This window comes from Mauremys reevesii, linkage group 20, assembly GCF_016161935.1.
Source record: "Mauremys reevesii isolate NIE-2019 linkage group 20, ASM1616193v1, whole genome shotgun sequence".
In the NCBI taxonomy this organism is placed as follows: Eukaryota; Metazoa; Chordata; order Testudines; family Geoemydidae; genus Mauremys; species Mauremys reevesii.
The window spans coordinates 24,106,469-24,123,640 of NC_052642.1; the positions used below are offsets into that span (position 1 = coordinate 24,106,469).

The following is a 17,172-nucleotide window of genomic DNA, read 5'->3' on the forward strand; positions in this document are numbered from 1 at the left end:
TCAGTGCTTGAGTAATCAGTGCCTGCCTCACTCTGGACAGACTTTGTCCAACAGTGGGCTCATCTCACACCCCCATTTCACACCATCCCACCAATGTGCCCAGTCCCCTCATTCTCCCAGGGCTGCGGAGGGGTTTACATTTCAGGCGAGTACAGTCACTGGGCTGCTCCGTCTTTGGAAGCATTCCCAGTGTGTGTGGAAAGAACAGTAACCACACGCGTGCTGTTCACATCGCAGACTCAGAGACATGTGGGGCTGGAAGGGACCTCGAGAAACCATCTAGTGCAGCTTTTGTGCTGAGGCAGAACCAAGTAACCCTAGATCGGCCCTGGTCTGTGTTTGTCCAACCTGTTCTGAAACCCCCGCTGATGAGAATTCCACAGCCTCCCTCCATAACCTGGTCCAGAGCTCAACTCCCCTTAGAGTTACAAGTGCTTCCTCATATCTAACCTAAATCTCCCTTGCTGCAGATTAAGCCCATTACTTCCTGTCCTGCCTTCACTGGCCATGGAGAACAATTGAGCACAGTGCTCTTTAAAAGAGCCCTTAACATATTTGACAACTGTTTTCAGGCTCTGGCTTCTTTTCTCAAAACTAAACTGCTCAGTTGTCTCAAGCTTTCCTCACCGGTCACGTTTGTTACATGCTGGGTCATTTGTTGCTCTTGTTTGGATTCTTTCCAGTTTGTCCACAATCAAAGCTGTATAGAAGGCAAATCACCCCAACTAGTTGGCCAAAAACTCTCTTAGCTTTTGGGTTGACAGAGACTTTATGAAGCTCCCAAACTCTAATCTGCTGGCCCCGGCTCCCTACCATTCTCCTCAGCAGGCCCTTGGTGGAGAGAATTATTAGTGACTTACAGCTTCCAACCTGAGGCCCAAATCTATCTTTCATTCTTTGGTGTCTGTGTGCTCAGACATCTCCTGGGAGGCCTGTGCCTGCATCGCATTGGGGGTGTGGGGGGATTCCCAGCTGCAAACAGAGAGAGGCTCTGCCATGCTCTCCACTCTCTTGGCTTCAGACTGAACTTGCTCCAATACTCAAGTGCAAAAATGCCTCTGTAAGAACTGTCTGACTTGCAAGGTGGAATGAGGCTGGTGGGAATGTGCCCTGTGTTCTCACTGATCACACCCCAGGCTGCTGACTCTGGTTGGCTCTCACATCTAATTAGAAAGTAGTGTGGAGAAAACGAGAGGGGGAGACAGAGCAGTGGGGAATGGGCTAAGAGAGGGAAAGAGAACAAGGGAGGAGAGAAAGGGATAGCGAAGGAGACGGGGAAGGGTGGCACAGAGAGATCTACCCAGGTGACACGCCCCTGCGCCTTTCCCTGCAGACATGCAGACTGGAGCCTGGCTCCCAGCTGGATCCAGGGACCAGCAGGGGCAGGTGACACTGGGCCCAGGCGACGCGCAGTGACAGGGATGCAGGGAGGGTGCAGCGCATGCAGGCGCTGCCAGGCGGATTCCTAGCTTAGCGCTTAGCTGCGGTATGACCGCACATGGTGCAGGCTCGGGCCCTCCTCCCTGCAGCCATGGGGAGGAAATGCCAGGCGCTGGGGGGCCTCGGGGTGTTCGGCCCCATCCGCAGCTCTGGTTTTCCTGAAGGGTCCAGATCACCTGCCCAGGGGCTTCCCCCTAGTCTGTCTCCGCCGCCGGAGGCAGCCCCGCTGCCCCAGCCCCACGTCCCGCCCTGAGGCTGTTTGAAACGGGCCTGGCTCGTGCCTTGGAGCAGCCCCGCCCCGGCTCCCAGCACCCGCGGCCGGCCCGGGGCTCCAGGCAAAGGGCTGCAGACAGGCCTGGCGCGCCCGGCTCCCCCGGGACTGGGCGGGGCGGGGCGGGAGCGGCGCGCGCCAGCGCATCCTGCGTGCCGGGGGAGTTGGCTCCTTGCGTTGCCATAGCAATGGGGAGAGGGTCTTGCCTGGCACGTTGTCATGGTTACAGCAGCTGTCAGTCAGCGCGAGGAGCGCCCGGGCAGCCCCCTCCCCATCCTGCAGCCCCTGGCCGGGCGCGCAGCCGGGACTCGTGTCTCCCGGCCCGGCCCTGCGCTGCGCTGCGCTCCCCGGGGCCGAAGCTCCCCCGTAGGGAGGCAGAGGCTCAGCCCAGGGCACCGAGAGGCAGGTGCTGCCCCCCTCGGGCCACCCCGAGCCCCCGTGGCCAGAGCCAGGGGCAGAGCTCCCGGGGCAGAGCCGAGGAGGGGCAGGGTTCGGGTCTGAGGCCCCTGGGGCGGGGCAGGGGCCGGGTCCTCCCGGGGCAGAGTCCGAGGCAGGGGCCGGTTCCAAGCCCCTCCCCGGGGCAGGGTCCGAGGCAGGGGCAGGGTTCGGGTCTGAGGCCCCTGGGGCAGGGCAGAGAAGGGGGCAGAGCCCGAGGCCCCTGGGGCAGGGCAGGGGGCAGAGCCTGAGGAAGGGTCCGGTTCCGAGCCCCCCCTCCGGGTAGGGACAGGGGCAGAACCTCCAGGTCAGGGTCCGAGATCCCCCCGGGGCAGAGTCCGAGGCGGGGCAGGGGCCGGTTCCAAGCCCCTCCCCGGGGCAGGGTCCGAGGCAGGGCAGAGCCCGAGGCCCCTGGGGCAGGGCAGGGGGCAGAGCCTGAGGAAGGGGCCGGTTCCACTCCCCCCCCAGGCAGGGTCCGAGGCGGGGCAGGGGCCGGTTCCGAGCCCGCCCGCCGGGTCAGGTTCCGATACCCCCGGGGCAGAGTCCGATCCCCGGGTCAGGGTCGGAGGCGGGTCAGGGTCCGATCCCCCCCGGGGCAGGGTCCGATCCCCCCCGGGTCAGGGTCGGAGGCGGGGCAGGGGCCGGTTCCGAGCCCCCCCCCCGGGTCAGGGTCCGAGGCGGGGCAGGGGGCAGAGCCCGAGGCAGGGGCCGGTTCCACTCCCCCCCCCAGGCAGGGGCCGAGGCGGGTCACGGGCCGGTTCCCAGGCCCCTGGGGCAGGGCAGGGGGCAGAGCCCCCCCGGGTCAGGGTCCGAGGCGGGTCAGGGTCCGAGTCCCCCCCCCGGGTCAGGGTCGGAGGCGGGGCAGGGGCAGAGCCCCCCCGGGTCAGGGTCGGAGGCGGGGCAGGGGCAGAGCCCCCCCGGGTCAGGGTCCGAGGCGGGGTCAGGGTCCGAGCCCCCCCCGGGTCAGGGTCGGAGGCGGGGCAGGGGCAGAGCCCCCCCGGGTCAGTGGCCGGGTCCGAGCCCCCCCCCCGGGTCAGGGTCCGAGGCGGGGTCAGGGTCCGAGCCCCGGGTCAGGGTCGGTGGCGGGGCAGGGGCAGAGCCCCCCCGGGTCAGGGGCCGGGTCCGAGCCCCCCGCCCGCGGGTCAGGGCCGAGGCGGGGCAGGGTCCGAGCCCCCCCAGGCAGGGGCCGGCCGGGCGGATGTGGGAGCTCGGCAGCGAGGCACTTTCCCAGATGTTAGGTGGGAGGCGGGAGCGACGGGAGGGGAGCGGCCGGGCTCGCCCAGCCCAGCCCAGCCCAGCCCAGCCCGCCGCCGCCGCCGCGGGAGGAGCCGGGAGAGCGACCCGGCGCCGCGCAGCCCTTTATAGGCGCAGCCCGAGGGGTGGGGGCGGCGGCGGCTCCAGGCAGAGGGGGGCGGCTCCCCCTAAAAGCCGCCGAGGGGAGCGAGCGCCCGTCACAGGGGAGGGAAGGAGGGAGGGAGGCAGCACAGCGCCGCCGCCCTGCGCGCTCCGCAGCCCGGACTCGGCTCCGCTGCCCGCTCGCGATGCCCCGGCAGGGGCTGCCCCGGGATCCGGCTCCGCGCTCTGGGATTAGCTGCTGCCGCCGCCCGCCCGCCGGCCCCGGGCTCTGATCGGCGCCGCGCCGGGGCTTTCGCCGCCTGCTTCCCAGCGGCACCGGCTCCAAGATGCTCCGCAAAGGTGAGTCCGGGCAGGGGCCGCGCCGCTCCGGAGGGCCGGGTCCCGCGCCTGGTGCCCGCCGCCCGCCCGCGGGGCCTCAACTTTGGCACTTGGCTCCGTGTCACCAAACTTAGGAGCCGCGGCGGGAGCGGCGGGGACGCGCCGGGGCTCCGGGCCGCTGTCCAGGGTGCTGCTGCCGGGCGCGGCGCTCGGGGTCCGGCGGCTCCCCAGCGCCGGGGGGGTGGGGGGGTCGGAGCCCCAGGCAGCTGCGCTCCGGGCCGGGGAGTCGGGGGCGCATCGCCCCAGCCTCAAACTTTAATGCGAGGAAGAGTTGGGCGGGGGGGGGGGGGCTCACGGGACCGAGCTGGGGGCTGGAAACTCGCTGGCTTTGTCTCTGCCCCTTTGTTCCTCGCGGTCTGTGCCCCCTGCCCCTGCCCGCTCCCCGCCCGGCCCGCCGAAGCGTCATGTTCTGATCCAAGCCCTCTGGGAGGCCGAGAGCAGAATCAATATTTCACAGCCCCAGACGCGGGGATTATAGGACTTGCCAAGGTAGCTCATTAATTTTCCAAAGGCTGGAGAGTTGGGTCTTTTCTCCTTAACTCCTGAGGCGCCGGGAGCCGGGCTGCGCTCCCCACCGGCCAGGAAGGGATCGCTCAGTGGTTTGAGCATTGGCCTGCTAAACCCAGGGTTGTGAGTTCAATCCTTGAGGGGGCCACTTAGGGATCTGGGGCAAAAATCTGCCTGGGGGTTGGTCCTGCTTTGAGCAGGGGGTTGGAGGAGATACCTCCTGAGGTCCCTTCCAGCCCTGACATTCTGTGATTCCCCTTGGGGAGCCGCTGATGATGTAATTCCCTGGGTGCTGGGCGAGGCGATCGGCGCCTGGGCACGGTGCTGCTGGAGCTCTTGCTTCCAAGAGGGGAAGGGGCGCTCGTCTCAGCACGCCCTTGGGCCTCCTCTCTTCCCCCCGGGGAGCAGGGGAGAGGGCTCTGGGACTGGCGGGTTGCTTGGCAGAGCTGTGCAGATCCTTGGCACAGGCTGGTTTTTAATCCTAATGACTGGCCCGGGGGGAGGGCAATAAAAGCACAGGAAGAGAGGGCGGGGGGGGGCTCTGTTGTAAGAAGGGGGCTTCTGGGACTGGCAGTGAGCTGGGGGAACCTTCCAGCTAATGCTAACGTTTGGTGTTATTCAAGGGAAAAGTCTCAGCTCCCCTCACATGTCCCAAGAGTCCCCCCACAGCTGCACCCCTCTGTGCCTATGTAATCCTGCAGTTGTCACAACTCTGGGCAGGTGACATCACAACTATTTCCATGGCAACAAACTAGGACATCATAGGGCAGGATTTTTGACATCACTACAAAGGAAGAAGCCAAAGTCAGGGTCCTCTCCCTCCTCACACATGCACCAATGCCAGCCACTGGCTATGCAGAAAGTAGTGGCTGGGCAGGCTGTGTGGCATGGTAGAGGCCTGGGACAGGCCAAGACTTGGTAGCCAGGAGGCCAGGAGCTGGCCAAAGTCTGCACCAAGCCCTGAGGCTCTGAACCAGGCCACGGGTGGCCACTGAGGCATCCTGGGGACTTGGGCAGGTTTCCAGGGGCTGTGGCTCCACTCCCTCCTATTGGTCCCCTCTTCTGGGAGTTCTTGGCTGCAGCTGGCCCACACTGAGCAATTGAGCCCTTCCACTAGGCGCTCTCGCCTGCCCTGTCCGATGCAGGGGGAGTGTGGAACAGGACAGGGCAGTGGCACCAGGAGGATTGGTGCTGAGGGGTGGTCTGTGCCTGCCCCTCAAGGTGCCCAGGATCTGATGTGTAGGTTAGATATGCGCCCGGGGTATCAGGAATAAAGGACACTGGGCTTGTCTCTCAGTGCATAGCTGGTGGCACCAGCACTAAAGCTTGCCCAGGGTGAGGACTTCCTGGAATGCTGCACAGGTGAGAACTTGGGATCCCACTTGGAGAGCCTGGAGCACAGGAAGGAGTTCCTCTGCTGGGCCGTAAAGGCACCTTGCAGTTGCAGGGCCTTGGGTTCTGAGCCTTAGTTCTCTGACTTCCAGGTGGACTTTGTGCAGCTTATTAGTCAAAACAAGTTTGTTGTTGCCACTGGGGTTAGGTGCTCAGTGTGCTGTGTCCTCTGGCGAGCACCGTCTCTGCAAACAGACCCCATCAGAAAACAAAACTTGCTCAGAATCCCAAGTGTGCCAGAGCTGCTGACAATGCTCAGAGCAGAGAGAAATAGCAGCTGCCCTGGTTTTCAGCCCCTCCATCCCCCAGGCACTCCTGGGGATAGCAAAGCACTGCCCTGGTCTGAAAAACGGAGAGGAAATGAGATGCAGAGACTAGGTGGAGCTGCTCCCCGCAAACAGGAAGGAAGGTCTGGTAAAAGGGTTTCATTTCACCAGGACTAGCCTGTTAAGGTCAAGATCTACAGCTCTCATTTTCAGAGCTAGAAAAACAAAATGCAAATCAACAGCCTCTGGGCTAATACAGAACCTATTCTTAAAGTTTTTGTCTTGTTAAGCAAGGAAATAGAGTGCCAAATAGGCTTTGTTAAGTGGCAGTCTAATTAATAATTTAAAATCTTGTAGCTGTCTTTCATTAGAATTTATCTGTACATCAACCACAAAATCAGTCAAACACACTCATTTATAAGTTAATGCCATCGCTGAATAATTCAACAAGCAGCTAGATTAAGGCCTGCATTCCTGCAAGATGCATTCCATTCTCTGGGTTTCTGTAGCCAGATGGTCCCTCTATGGCTGCTTGAATAGGCCCAATTCCTTGGCAAGTCTGCAGTGCTGTGGCACAGGCAGGCTGGTACATGTGTACAGTCCCGAGTGCTTCCCTGGTGAGGCCATGTAATTCTTCTGGAAGGAATGAAACCAAACAGACCCCACGAGACTGGTTGGGAGTGTGTGCGCAGTGCGCAGGAGGGGCCAGTCTGCCCATCCCCACAACAAGAGGGAGTGAGGAGGCGACTCTCAGGCGCTCCCTCCCTGTGGGGAATGGCTGAGGGAAGCAGGGAACTTTCTGCAGAGCACTAGAGCCACGCTGATTTCCCTAGGGCATCAATGCAGCTGGGAGCTGGTCGTGCTCCATGTCAGAGGAACGTGGCAATTTGGAGCTGGCGTGGGCTGTGGCCTCCTCTGGGTTCCCCATACCCACTCCATGGGATGTCTCAGGAAGCAGCCAGCAGGCTGTGGCCAGGGACAGAGAGGTTTCTGGAGGCCATTCCAGGGGCCAGGAGAGATGCGCTTGGGCAGTTTCCCTTGTGTGTGAAGAGGGTTAAATGGTGGCTTTTTGTTTTGCCTCCCACATGACAGAGCTGGTTGTCACTGCTGGGGTCCCCTGGGGATGCCAAGGTGGAAATCCCTGGGAGGGAGTTTATTCCAGTCCATGACAATGCCCCCCAGTCTAGCACTGCTGTTCACAGTATCCTGTTCCAATGTGTGCCTCCCGGAGGCCTTGCTGAGAACAGCCTGGGGCAGATAGCGGGGGATGAAGGTTTCCAGCTGAGATGCAGCAGAAGAGACACAGCAGGTACCAGGAGCAGGAACAGCAGAGAGAAGGCTCTCCCCGACTGGCCAGACTGTGGGCAGGGACACTGAGGAGGCCAATGCTAGGGGAGAGGTGGGTGAGGGGATGGGCTGGCACAAACCTATCAAGGGTTTTAAACACCCAAAGGGAGGTTATCAGCTGGCTCTTACAGTGAGCAGGAGCCAGTGGAGAGGTCTGAGGAAGGGATGTTGTGTCATGTGACTGCACATACGTGAGCAGGTGGGACAGTGTGTATAGTGGGGGAACTCAGAGCCATTGAACCAAACTGTAAACCCTGCGTATGATGGAACCACTTCAAGCCGGGGGGGGGCAGCACCCCCCGCACCCCTAGTTCCAGCACCCCAGTGGGTGGCAGCATTCCACACAGACCAGAGCTTGGAGCTACAGAGCAGGGAGTTACAATTGTCATGGCAAGAGGCGAGCTAATCTGTAGGAGCATCTGAGCTGCTCTCTTTGCCATGGTGTCCCAATGCCTGTGAGCTTTTTGGAGTAGGGACATTGACAGCGTTATCAGTCTGTAAAGGGCTAGGCACTGCAGGACTAAATCATAGTAACAACGTAACGAAGGCCTGGTGAGCATGTCAGGAGAAGTGGAGCGAAAGCCATGCTGTATCTGTGCGTTCTTCCAGAGGTGGCAATAATCAGATGTGCAGACTAGGAGACTGGGGAGGAGAGGTGAGTTCAAGGTCAAGGAGGATGCCAAGACCATGGACAACAGAGTCCAGGGGTTGAAGTTGTTCATGTGGCTCGTTCAGTCCATTGACATGTCTTTTTAGCTCCTCTCCTGCTTAGCTGAAAGCTTCATGCGCCAGATGAGCAGCAAAATGACATTAAGTTAATTTCATGTTGTTGCTCAGCTGGTACATGGAAGGGAGCCAGGAAGACGCGCAGGCTGGAGTTGCTGGGGTAGGGAAGGCGCTAAAGGGGCCAATCTGAGCTTCTGCCCATTTCCCTTTGCAGAAGGCTCTTTTTGTTAATAACTTGCAGAGAGAAAATGACTAGGATCAATCCTTGTTCATTCTGCATCAGAGGGCCTGGCTGCAAAGGGGAAGGGACCAGACATTTTAGTCAGTTTCTCTTTACAGCCAGCTTCAGATGTAAAGAGACTGAAGGAAAAGGGATAATCCTGGGCAGTTTTCCTCAAGGAGGGGAGAGGGATGGAGCTGAGCTCAAGGGCTATTTTCTTGCCTGGGACCTTATTTAATAACAACATTTTCATCAGAGTAGAACATAGGCCTCATTTGGGATCGGGGACCCATTGAGCCGGACCTTGGACAAACAGCTACTAAAATATGGTTCTTGTATGAAAGATTTCAGAGATCTTTCTGCCTAGGAGAGGTCAGTTCTGTTACGAGAATTGAGAAGAAGCCACAACTTTATTTGTTCAATGCAAGCTGAAGCTTGTCAGGTGGGAGTCATTAGAGGTGTCGGAATGTGCAGAGTGGAGGGTCATCACTGTGAAGTGGCCAAGAAGTTTAACGGTAGAGCTTAGGTGAGTGTGAGCGAGAACAGAGAATTGACCCTTGGGATGTGGCTAGCTAGTTCTACAGGGCAGCAGTAACATTCTCTGCTCAGACATTGCTAGGGATACCTGTAGTCTGAAAATAGTCCCTCAGCTGCATTTTGTGTCTCCTCCCTAGATGTGGCACATGACACCGGCCGGTTCCCACCATGGCCCTTACACTAAGAAGCATCTACAGCCATTTGCTCTGCAGAGCACAGGCTGCTCGGAACAAAGGCCCACTGTCCTGCAGACCAAAGGTAGCTGTATTTCGGTAGATCACCTATTTTGCAGCAAGATCCATTTGCTAGATTATGCAGCATGTGTACCCACGGCCATCTCACCTGCACTCAGCCCACTCAGCCATTACTGCAAGACGATTTAGAACACTCCAAACTTCTGAGTGGGATCAAAGAGCTACATTAAAAAATACATCAAAATAAAACCTGCCCCATGCCAGAGAACGGCTTCTCTCTTTTAGATGTTTGCTTTACTCTTTGCTTCCAAGTGATTTTCAATACACCTTCCCCTAGCATGCTGGTCTTGGAGAATGAACGCCTATTATCCATGGAGTAGGTACAACATGGGTGTTTGCGGAGCAGACCTCCCTCATGGCTCTGTCAGGTGTACAAGGGAGTACAGTCTCTGTCCGATCCACTCAGTCTCTAGCTCTTCTGCAGAGATGTGGATAGGTGGATGCACAACTGGCTGAAAGACCATACTCAAAGAGTAGTTACAATGGTTTGCAGTCAAACTGGGAGGACATATCTGATGGGGTCCCATAGGATCGGTCCTGGGGTCAGACTATTCAGTATTTTCATTCATGACTTGGATAATGGCGTGGCGAGCGTTCTGATAACATTTGAGGATGACACCAAGATGGGTGGGGTTAGGAGCACTTTGGAGGACAGGGTTAGAATTCAAAATGACCTTGACAAATTAGAGAATTAGTCTGAAATCAACAAGATGAAATTCAATAAAGACAAATGCAAAGTATTCCACTTAGGAAGGAACAATAAAATGCACAATTACAAAATTGGGAATAACTAGCTAGGTGGTCATATGCTCAAAAGGGGGTAAAGTGGATCACAAATTGAACATGAGCTGCAAACAAGGCTAACATCATTTTCAGGCGTATTAACAGGAGTATCGTATGTAAGACATGGGGGGCAATTGTTCCGCACTACTCGGCACTGGTGAGGCTTCAGTTGGAGTCCTGTGTCCAGTTCTGGGTGCCAACCTTTAGGAAAGATGTGGACAAATTGGAGAGAATCCAGAGGAGAGCAACACAAATGATCAAGGTTTACAAAACCTGACCTATGAGGAAAGGTTAAAAGAACGAGGCATATTTAGTCTTGAGAAAAGAGGAGGACCCGATAACAATCTTCACATAGGCTAAGTGTTGTTATAAAGAGGATAATGATTTATTGTTCTCCATGTCCACTGAAGGTAGGACAAGAAGTAATGGTCTTAATCTGCAGCAAGGGAGTTTTAGGTTAGATATTAGGAAAAACTTCCTAACTCTAAGGGTGGTGAGATACTGGAACTGGTTACCAAAGGAGGTGTGGAATCTCCATCCCTGGAGGTTTTTAAGAATAAGTTTGGACAAGCTCTTGTCAGGGAGGGTCTGGGTTTATTTGATCCTGCCTCAGAGCAGGGGTCTGGACCTGATGATCTTTTGAGGTCCCTTCCTACATTGCTGTGATTCTATGACGTGTGCCAGTTCTGAGGTGGACATTTGTCCTCTAGGAACTGCATTGGGACTTCCTCTTACACAAGCCACTGAACAGCCTTTGAATGATAACAGCTTTTGACAGCTAAGAACTTGAGCCACATTTGAAGCAGAAAGCTGGAGCTGAAAAGCTGGAGCTGTAACCCATTATCAATCCCCTGAGCCATCCCGTGTGCAGACTTGATTGTTAGATATGCTCCTTCACTGCCTAACCAGCTACAGGGACCCACCCAAGACACTCAGCTGAAATGTGGGAAGAAACCATCAGCCTAGACTACACGTTTAGTGTCCCGAGATTACTAGGCTTATCCCTGTGTAAACAGCCTGCCCCTGAATAGTACAGTGGAAAAAATTATTTAAAAGAAGGGAATGAAATAAAAAACTGAACAAAGGAACAAGCAATGTCGTCTGTAGGAATGAGCACTTTGCTGGGAGCCAGGATACCTGGGTTCTTATTCTGCCTTTGCCACCCCTTGCTGTGTGATCTTGGGCAAATTGCTTAATGCCTGTCTCTTAGTCTGTAAAATGGGGATAATCATTCTGACCTACCTGCCCAGGGTTCAGAGTGAGTTTCTGTACAGTGTTTGTAACATGCTAACTGGTTCGTGTCTTGCACATTGTCTGAGGCACACGGTATGAATACCATTGGTCTGAGCACCGCACTGAGCCGGCAGCTCCTAAATTCTGGTTCCAGCTCTGACACTGACTTAATGGGGGGCCTTGAGTAAGTCACTGAATCTTCCATATGCCACCTCTGTGAAACAGGGATAGTAACAATTACTTTACCTGACACATAAAGGAGCTGAGACTCTGTCAGTGTTTGTGAAGAGCTGTACAAGTGTTTAATATTATTAAACATATAAATCAACTAGAGTTGTCAACTCAAAATTTAGAAACTATATACGATTATCAACTAGAGATTTTTCCCTTCCAGCTGTGTGATCGATCAGTGGATGGCACTGAGGCAGTGATGGGTCTGTGGCAGAGTGCACAGTTCATTATTATACTGTATTTCTTTGTATTGCGGATTGGGGCTCTGGGGCGCTAGGTGCTTTACAAACATACAAATACAAACAGGCCCTGCCCTAAAGAGGTTACAGTCTAATTTAAGACAAGATGCAACAAGTGGATGTAACAGTGTGGGAGGGCGGAGGAGGGCAGCAGTTATACGAATAGCTGCACAGGCAAACGGTGTGAAGCCTGGTGATTTTACTGTCTAATCACTCTGAGTACATGGAGAAGCGAAACTGAAACCACCCAAGTTATAGTTTGTTTAGAAAAACAGCTGCTAAGTAAGGATTTTGGCACAGTGTGTGTGAGCGTGCATGTGCCGTGGTGCCCATGGGAAAGGTCTGCGTAGAGTGGTATATTAGTGTAATGCACCCACTGCGAGCACAGCTGTTGCAAGGTACTGAGCGTGTGCAGAAGGGTGTGCATACACAGCTGGAGCACTGGCCAAGGGATTTCATAGGCATGTACAACAGGCAGACTGACACATCACAGCAAGTGCAAACCTGGTGGTATTGGTGAGCCTACAACACCAAGGGTAAGCTCAGAGGGCAGGTTAGCACCACTTCTTGTAACAGCTCCGTTTGCCCCATGCATGACTCAGAAAGGGAGCCTCTGAGTAGCCATGACCTCACAGTGCATGCGGGAAAGGTGCGAGATGTGGATTTTCATGCTGGATTGTACCTCCAAAGAAACCACCCTGGCCAGATTCCCAGTTAAGGATGCTTTATGGAAACTCACCATCCTTGTGCATCGTATCAGAGGTTAGCCGTGTTAGTCTGTATCCACAAAAACAAGGAGTCTGGTGGCACCTTAAAGACTAATAGATTTATTTGGGCATAAGTTTTCGTGGGTAAAACATAATTTCTTCAGATGCACCCTAGGGTCAAATGGACACTCCCAGGAATATTCTGTTCACTGATCACAAGTGACTAGGAAGCTGAGGTTCCATTGCTGATCCAGGCCGGGAGCCTGGCTCTGGGCAGACATAGCTCTGACAAGCAGCTGGGTTTTGTTCCATTCATGGGACGGCTTGTGAGGCCAGGCCAGCAGAATGCTGATCTGGGCAGTCTTCTGAGCTGGTGCTGAATGCTTATGGATGGGTGTGACATGAGTGGCGGATGCAGGGCAGCAGTGGCAGGGAGATATTAGAAGACAATCTCCTTTGCGCAGAGCAGGATTGAAAAATTATGAAACAGAAAATGCTCCATTTGGTGCAGAAGCCTCTTTTTTGCTCCCTGTATTTTTAAGCACCTACAGCTGTTTTCTGTTTGCTTCCCAGTTTGTGCACCGGCATCATGGGCTCTGGAAACGGTCTACCTGGCCTGGCTGATGTTTCTGAGCTTGCCTTGGCTTCACAAGCAGCTTCTTAGGAGTCTTGCAGAGGAAGCCAGGAGGGCTGTTCTGCCACCAGATTCCCAGCACGGACAGGGAGGGTAAGCATGGGGCTGCATCACTGGTCCATCAGTGCGGAGCTCCATGTAGGTGAGCAGGCTTGGCTGCTGCGCAGTAGAGAGGCTTGTTGGGTTTGAAATGGAGCAGACAAACCCCTGAGGCCTATTTGGTACCTGCCATAGGACTGCAGGGGGCTTTTGCTCAGGTCATCAAGTAGGAGACCCTGTCTACTCCTTGTGTGTGCTGGAGTGGAGGTTTATCAGTGCAGAGGCACTGCCGGTGTCCGTGTGTGTGTGTGAGATGCAGGCATTGTTCCAGCCAGCAACGGACTCTAGGAAGAACAGCACCTCTCCAGCACTGCTTGGTATTTAGAGAGCAGTGGTACCGACCGAGTCCTGCAGGCTCATCGGGTACAATGTCGGGTACAATGCAGCTGCCAGGGGGTTCGTCCCCTTAAACCCGACACTGTATTTAAGTCTCTAGTTAGAGGGTCTCAGACCACTTGCCTCCGTTCATGATCTCATAACATCCCTGTGGCAACTGCGGCCGTTGTTTACATGGGAAGTTAATATTAGGGAATTATTTAACGAGTTCTAGCTTCTTTCAGTGTGAAGTAGCATTTGAAAACAAGGAGGAGGAGCCAGAGCCATGTGATCTGTCTCCTTTCCGTGGGTACACAACACATGTTGCATGGGCTGCAGTTTGATAACCTGGGCACTGCCAGGACTGCATTAGTGACAGAAATAGCAAGTCGGGTTGGAGTTTTGGTTTTGCTGGTCTCATTTTTATAGACTCCAGTTCACGTCATTGACCCAGTGGAAGGTGAAAGCCTCTGGAAGTGTGTGGACCTTGTAGTAATTCCTCACTTATTTGGGAGTGAGCACTCAGCTACCATGGTGATAAGCGTAGCCAGAAAGCCCAGACAGATCTACCTGGAGGTCCCAAGGCAAAGTGAGAACTTGCGCTGCGGGGTTATCAGGTGGCACCCACACCCGGGGACGCTGGAGCAGGCTTGGACTCCCCTCACTGTGGAGCTACCTGCTCAGGGGCGCAGGTTCCCTTGCTGTTGAACTTAGCAAACGAGAGACGTGTGACTTCACAGACACACAAGTTTGTGTCTTTGTTTTATAATTATTGAGTGAATTTTAATACTCATGGAAGTGAGAGACTGCAGGCAGATGCTGAGCAACTCCGTGCACAGCTCTGTTAATCATCTCCGTCCTGACCTGCACTCTCTGGCTCCCTAGCCCTGCTCAGCCAGTGCACCCCAGTTCCGTACTGAGCACCCCCGGCTATAACTGCCCGGCCCATTCTGAGCAGCAGCTCTTGCTGTGATGAATACAACCATGCTGTAGGTTGGTGGTTCTCAATGTGGGGTCTGGGGGGGAGGGATGACACGACTCAGGCTGTCTTGGTCACAGTGGTGAAGGATGCGCAATGGAAACAAGAGACAGTCCTGCCCTGCTAGACTATTTCAATCGTGCATGTGCCAGTCTTCAGGCAGAGCTCCCTGCCCGCCCGTCACGGCTCCCTTGTGTTCTCCTGCCTGTTTGGGTTCCTGAACAGGCGTAGAAGCCTGTTAATGAGACTCTCTTTATTGGGCATCTCTTTGGTGTAAATTTAACTGATCAGATTTGCTGACAACAGCAAGATGGACGAGGTAGCAAACACACAAGTGGCAAAACCCGGCTGCAAACGGACCCAGAGAGACTCGAGTGGATGGGCTGCGAGTAATGAGGGGAGACTTGGACCAGCAGCCAGGGAGTGGAAATAAACAGCCCAGACCCAGAACAGGGGCACGTAGCCAAGCAGCTGCACTCAGCACAGCGAGGCTGTGTATTTTGATCTGTCCTAACATGACTTTATGTAACCAAGCATTAGATATGCCACAGGGAAGCTACAGAAACGGGAAGTCTCTGTCTTAAGAACTGGCCCGCACCAGGAGAACGTTAACAGCCGCTGCACAAGGGAGTAGGCTGCTGAGTCCATAAACTCGCCTCTTATAGGAGGTTTTTAAATGTAAGCCCAGGTCTCTGGAGGACAGAGGTCTGAGCTCGAGTTTCTTGTCACTCCCCCTTCGCCGTCTGCATGCAGACTGGGTCCCTTTTCACTTCTCCACAGGAGGGTGCTCTCCTTGGTGGCTCCAAGGGTGCCACTGATGAGTGTGGAGACCTTCTGTCCGCTCTGCCACAGCCATGCAGCTTTTGCCATTGGCAACGGTCTCCTTGGCAGGTTTTAGCCCTTACCTCATCAAAACAGAAAATGGTTTCTGGTCGAGCTCCGCAGCAGGGGCTAGGAATTCCCGCTGTCTTTTGCCAGAGCAACTCCCTGGAGGCAGGGAAAGAGGGGACCTGTGAGATCAGTAGGGTAATTAACAGAACAAACCATCACCCTGGAAATGTGAGAGCTTCTTAGAGAAGGACACAAATCAGCAGCAAGGTCTGGAGATTTATTTACTTGTGGACAGATCCTGCTCAGTGTCCCTAGTGTAAATCCAGAGTCACTCCAGGGACTTCCCAGAGCAGATCCCTGTCAGTCCTGTCTCAGCAGCCTGAGTGCAGTACAAGTTAGCACATCTGGAGTCTGGGCATTTCAATCTTTGCCCTTTTGTGATGGACTAAATCAGTTCCTTCCCCAGACCAGGTCCTTCCCTCTCTGTTTGGCTGAGGCGGGAGGAGCTGGTTTCGCAGCCCCTGCTGGATTCAGGATGGGACTTCCAGCTGTCCAGTCTCTCACGCTGGGGACGGACGAGGCTGTAGATTTTCCCTATCACTCTCTAGAGCAGGGATCTGGAGGGATCAGTAATTCTCTGGGTATCAGGGTTCTACACTTCTTCCATCATGGTCCCTCTTTCTGCAAGAATTTGCCGAGTGTTTCTGCTAACAAGCCCAGAATATTATAATTTCAATTGGGATTTAAAAAACAAAATAGTCCTCACACAAATTACTCTGCAGTGCCTCTGCCAGGCCTAAGATCTGCTGCTATCTATTTTTTAATAATTGAGGGTAATAAATATGTATTTCTTTCTCCTTTTTTTTCCGCCTTCCGCAGCTTGTCAGCGCTCTGCGTCTCTCCTCTGATCAGACCGCATCTTTGCTGAGAAAAAAAAATCCTTTAAGCAAAAAGGATTAAAGCCTTGAAAGTAGGTCTGCCTGAGACTCCTCTGCTCACCCCCTCTTGCATGCAGTGATCCTCTTCCAGGGCAAGGGAGGGGCCCACTCAAAGTGTCAGAAACCAGGGAACCACTGCAGAGGAGGAAGGAGGGGAGAGAAATGGGAAGACAGACAGAGAGAGATGCAGAGAGTGGAGGGGAGACAGAGAAGGAGAGAGGGAGGGAAAGAAGAGATGTGGGTCCAGTTCTCCTCCAACCAAGTTTTGCAGCAGTGGTGCTGCTCTGACTTCAGTCCTGATTCACATCAGGATGAGCTCAGAGTCTAGCCCCTGAAGCAGGGGAAAAGCACACACTGGGTAAGGGGGATTATGGAGATGGGCCTCCTCTCTCTTCGATGCACTACCATCCTGCCAACTTGTTGAGAACACATTGAATTGGCACTGCGAAGGGGCAGGGACTGCCCAGAGGGATCAGCTGCTTGTGTTGGAAGAACCTGGTAGTAGCTGGCGACAGGAGAGGAGGGTATAATACTAGTTAATCAAACCCCTGTGCTGTGAGTCTTGCCAGGCCTAGGGAAACCCTGTCAATATTGTGTTCACACAACCTGCGCACTAGAAACGTCCTGCGGAGGCATGGAGGGTGAGTGGAGCTTTCATTGCTGATGCGTAGGGCTATTCAATAAAGTCCGTGAAACCAAGTGGCTTTGTGACCTGGCTTGTGTAGTTGCAGGGGCGCTCAGGTTTGGGCCGGCCACCCCTCCATCTCCACTGCTGCTGTGACCATGTGTGCCAGGTTTGGAGCTGGAAGCTGGACTCCGCCCCCTATGGCAGGACCCCCCAACTGTGGGGCACGTGAGGGGTGGGCTTGCTCTTCTTCACGTGATTTATCATTTCATTCCCGCACCTCTGCCGTAAAATGTACTAAACATTTCTGTGCCAGAATCGTAGCTTTACTGCTGAGCAGCGGGCAGGGGGGCGCCACGGGCTCCAGCCCCATCTGGCCTTGGAAGTGATGCCGGAACTGTGAATTGGTCCAGGTTCCACAAGCTGGAA

At 55.1% G+C, this 17,172-nt stretch overlaps 1 protein-coding gene across 1 annotated transcript in view; it reads left to right on the forward strand.

Annotated features, from left to right (window-relative positions):
- The first annotated feature begins 3,621 nt into the window (after nucleotides 1–3,621).
- RTN4RL1 (reticulon 4 receptor like 1) overlaps nucleotides 3,622–17,172 on the forward strand; it is a 65,015-nt gene continuing 51,464 nt past the window's right edge. Inside the window, exon 1 of the mRNA XM_039507282.1 lies at nucleotides 3,622–3,841. Coding sequence (XP_039363216.1) covers nucleotides 3,829–3,841 — 13 coding nt within the window. The 5' untranslated portion in view covers nucleotides 3,622–3,828. The remainder of the gene's footprint in view (nucleotides 3,842–17,172) is intronic.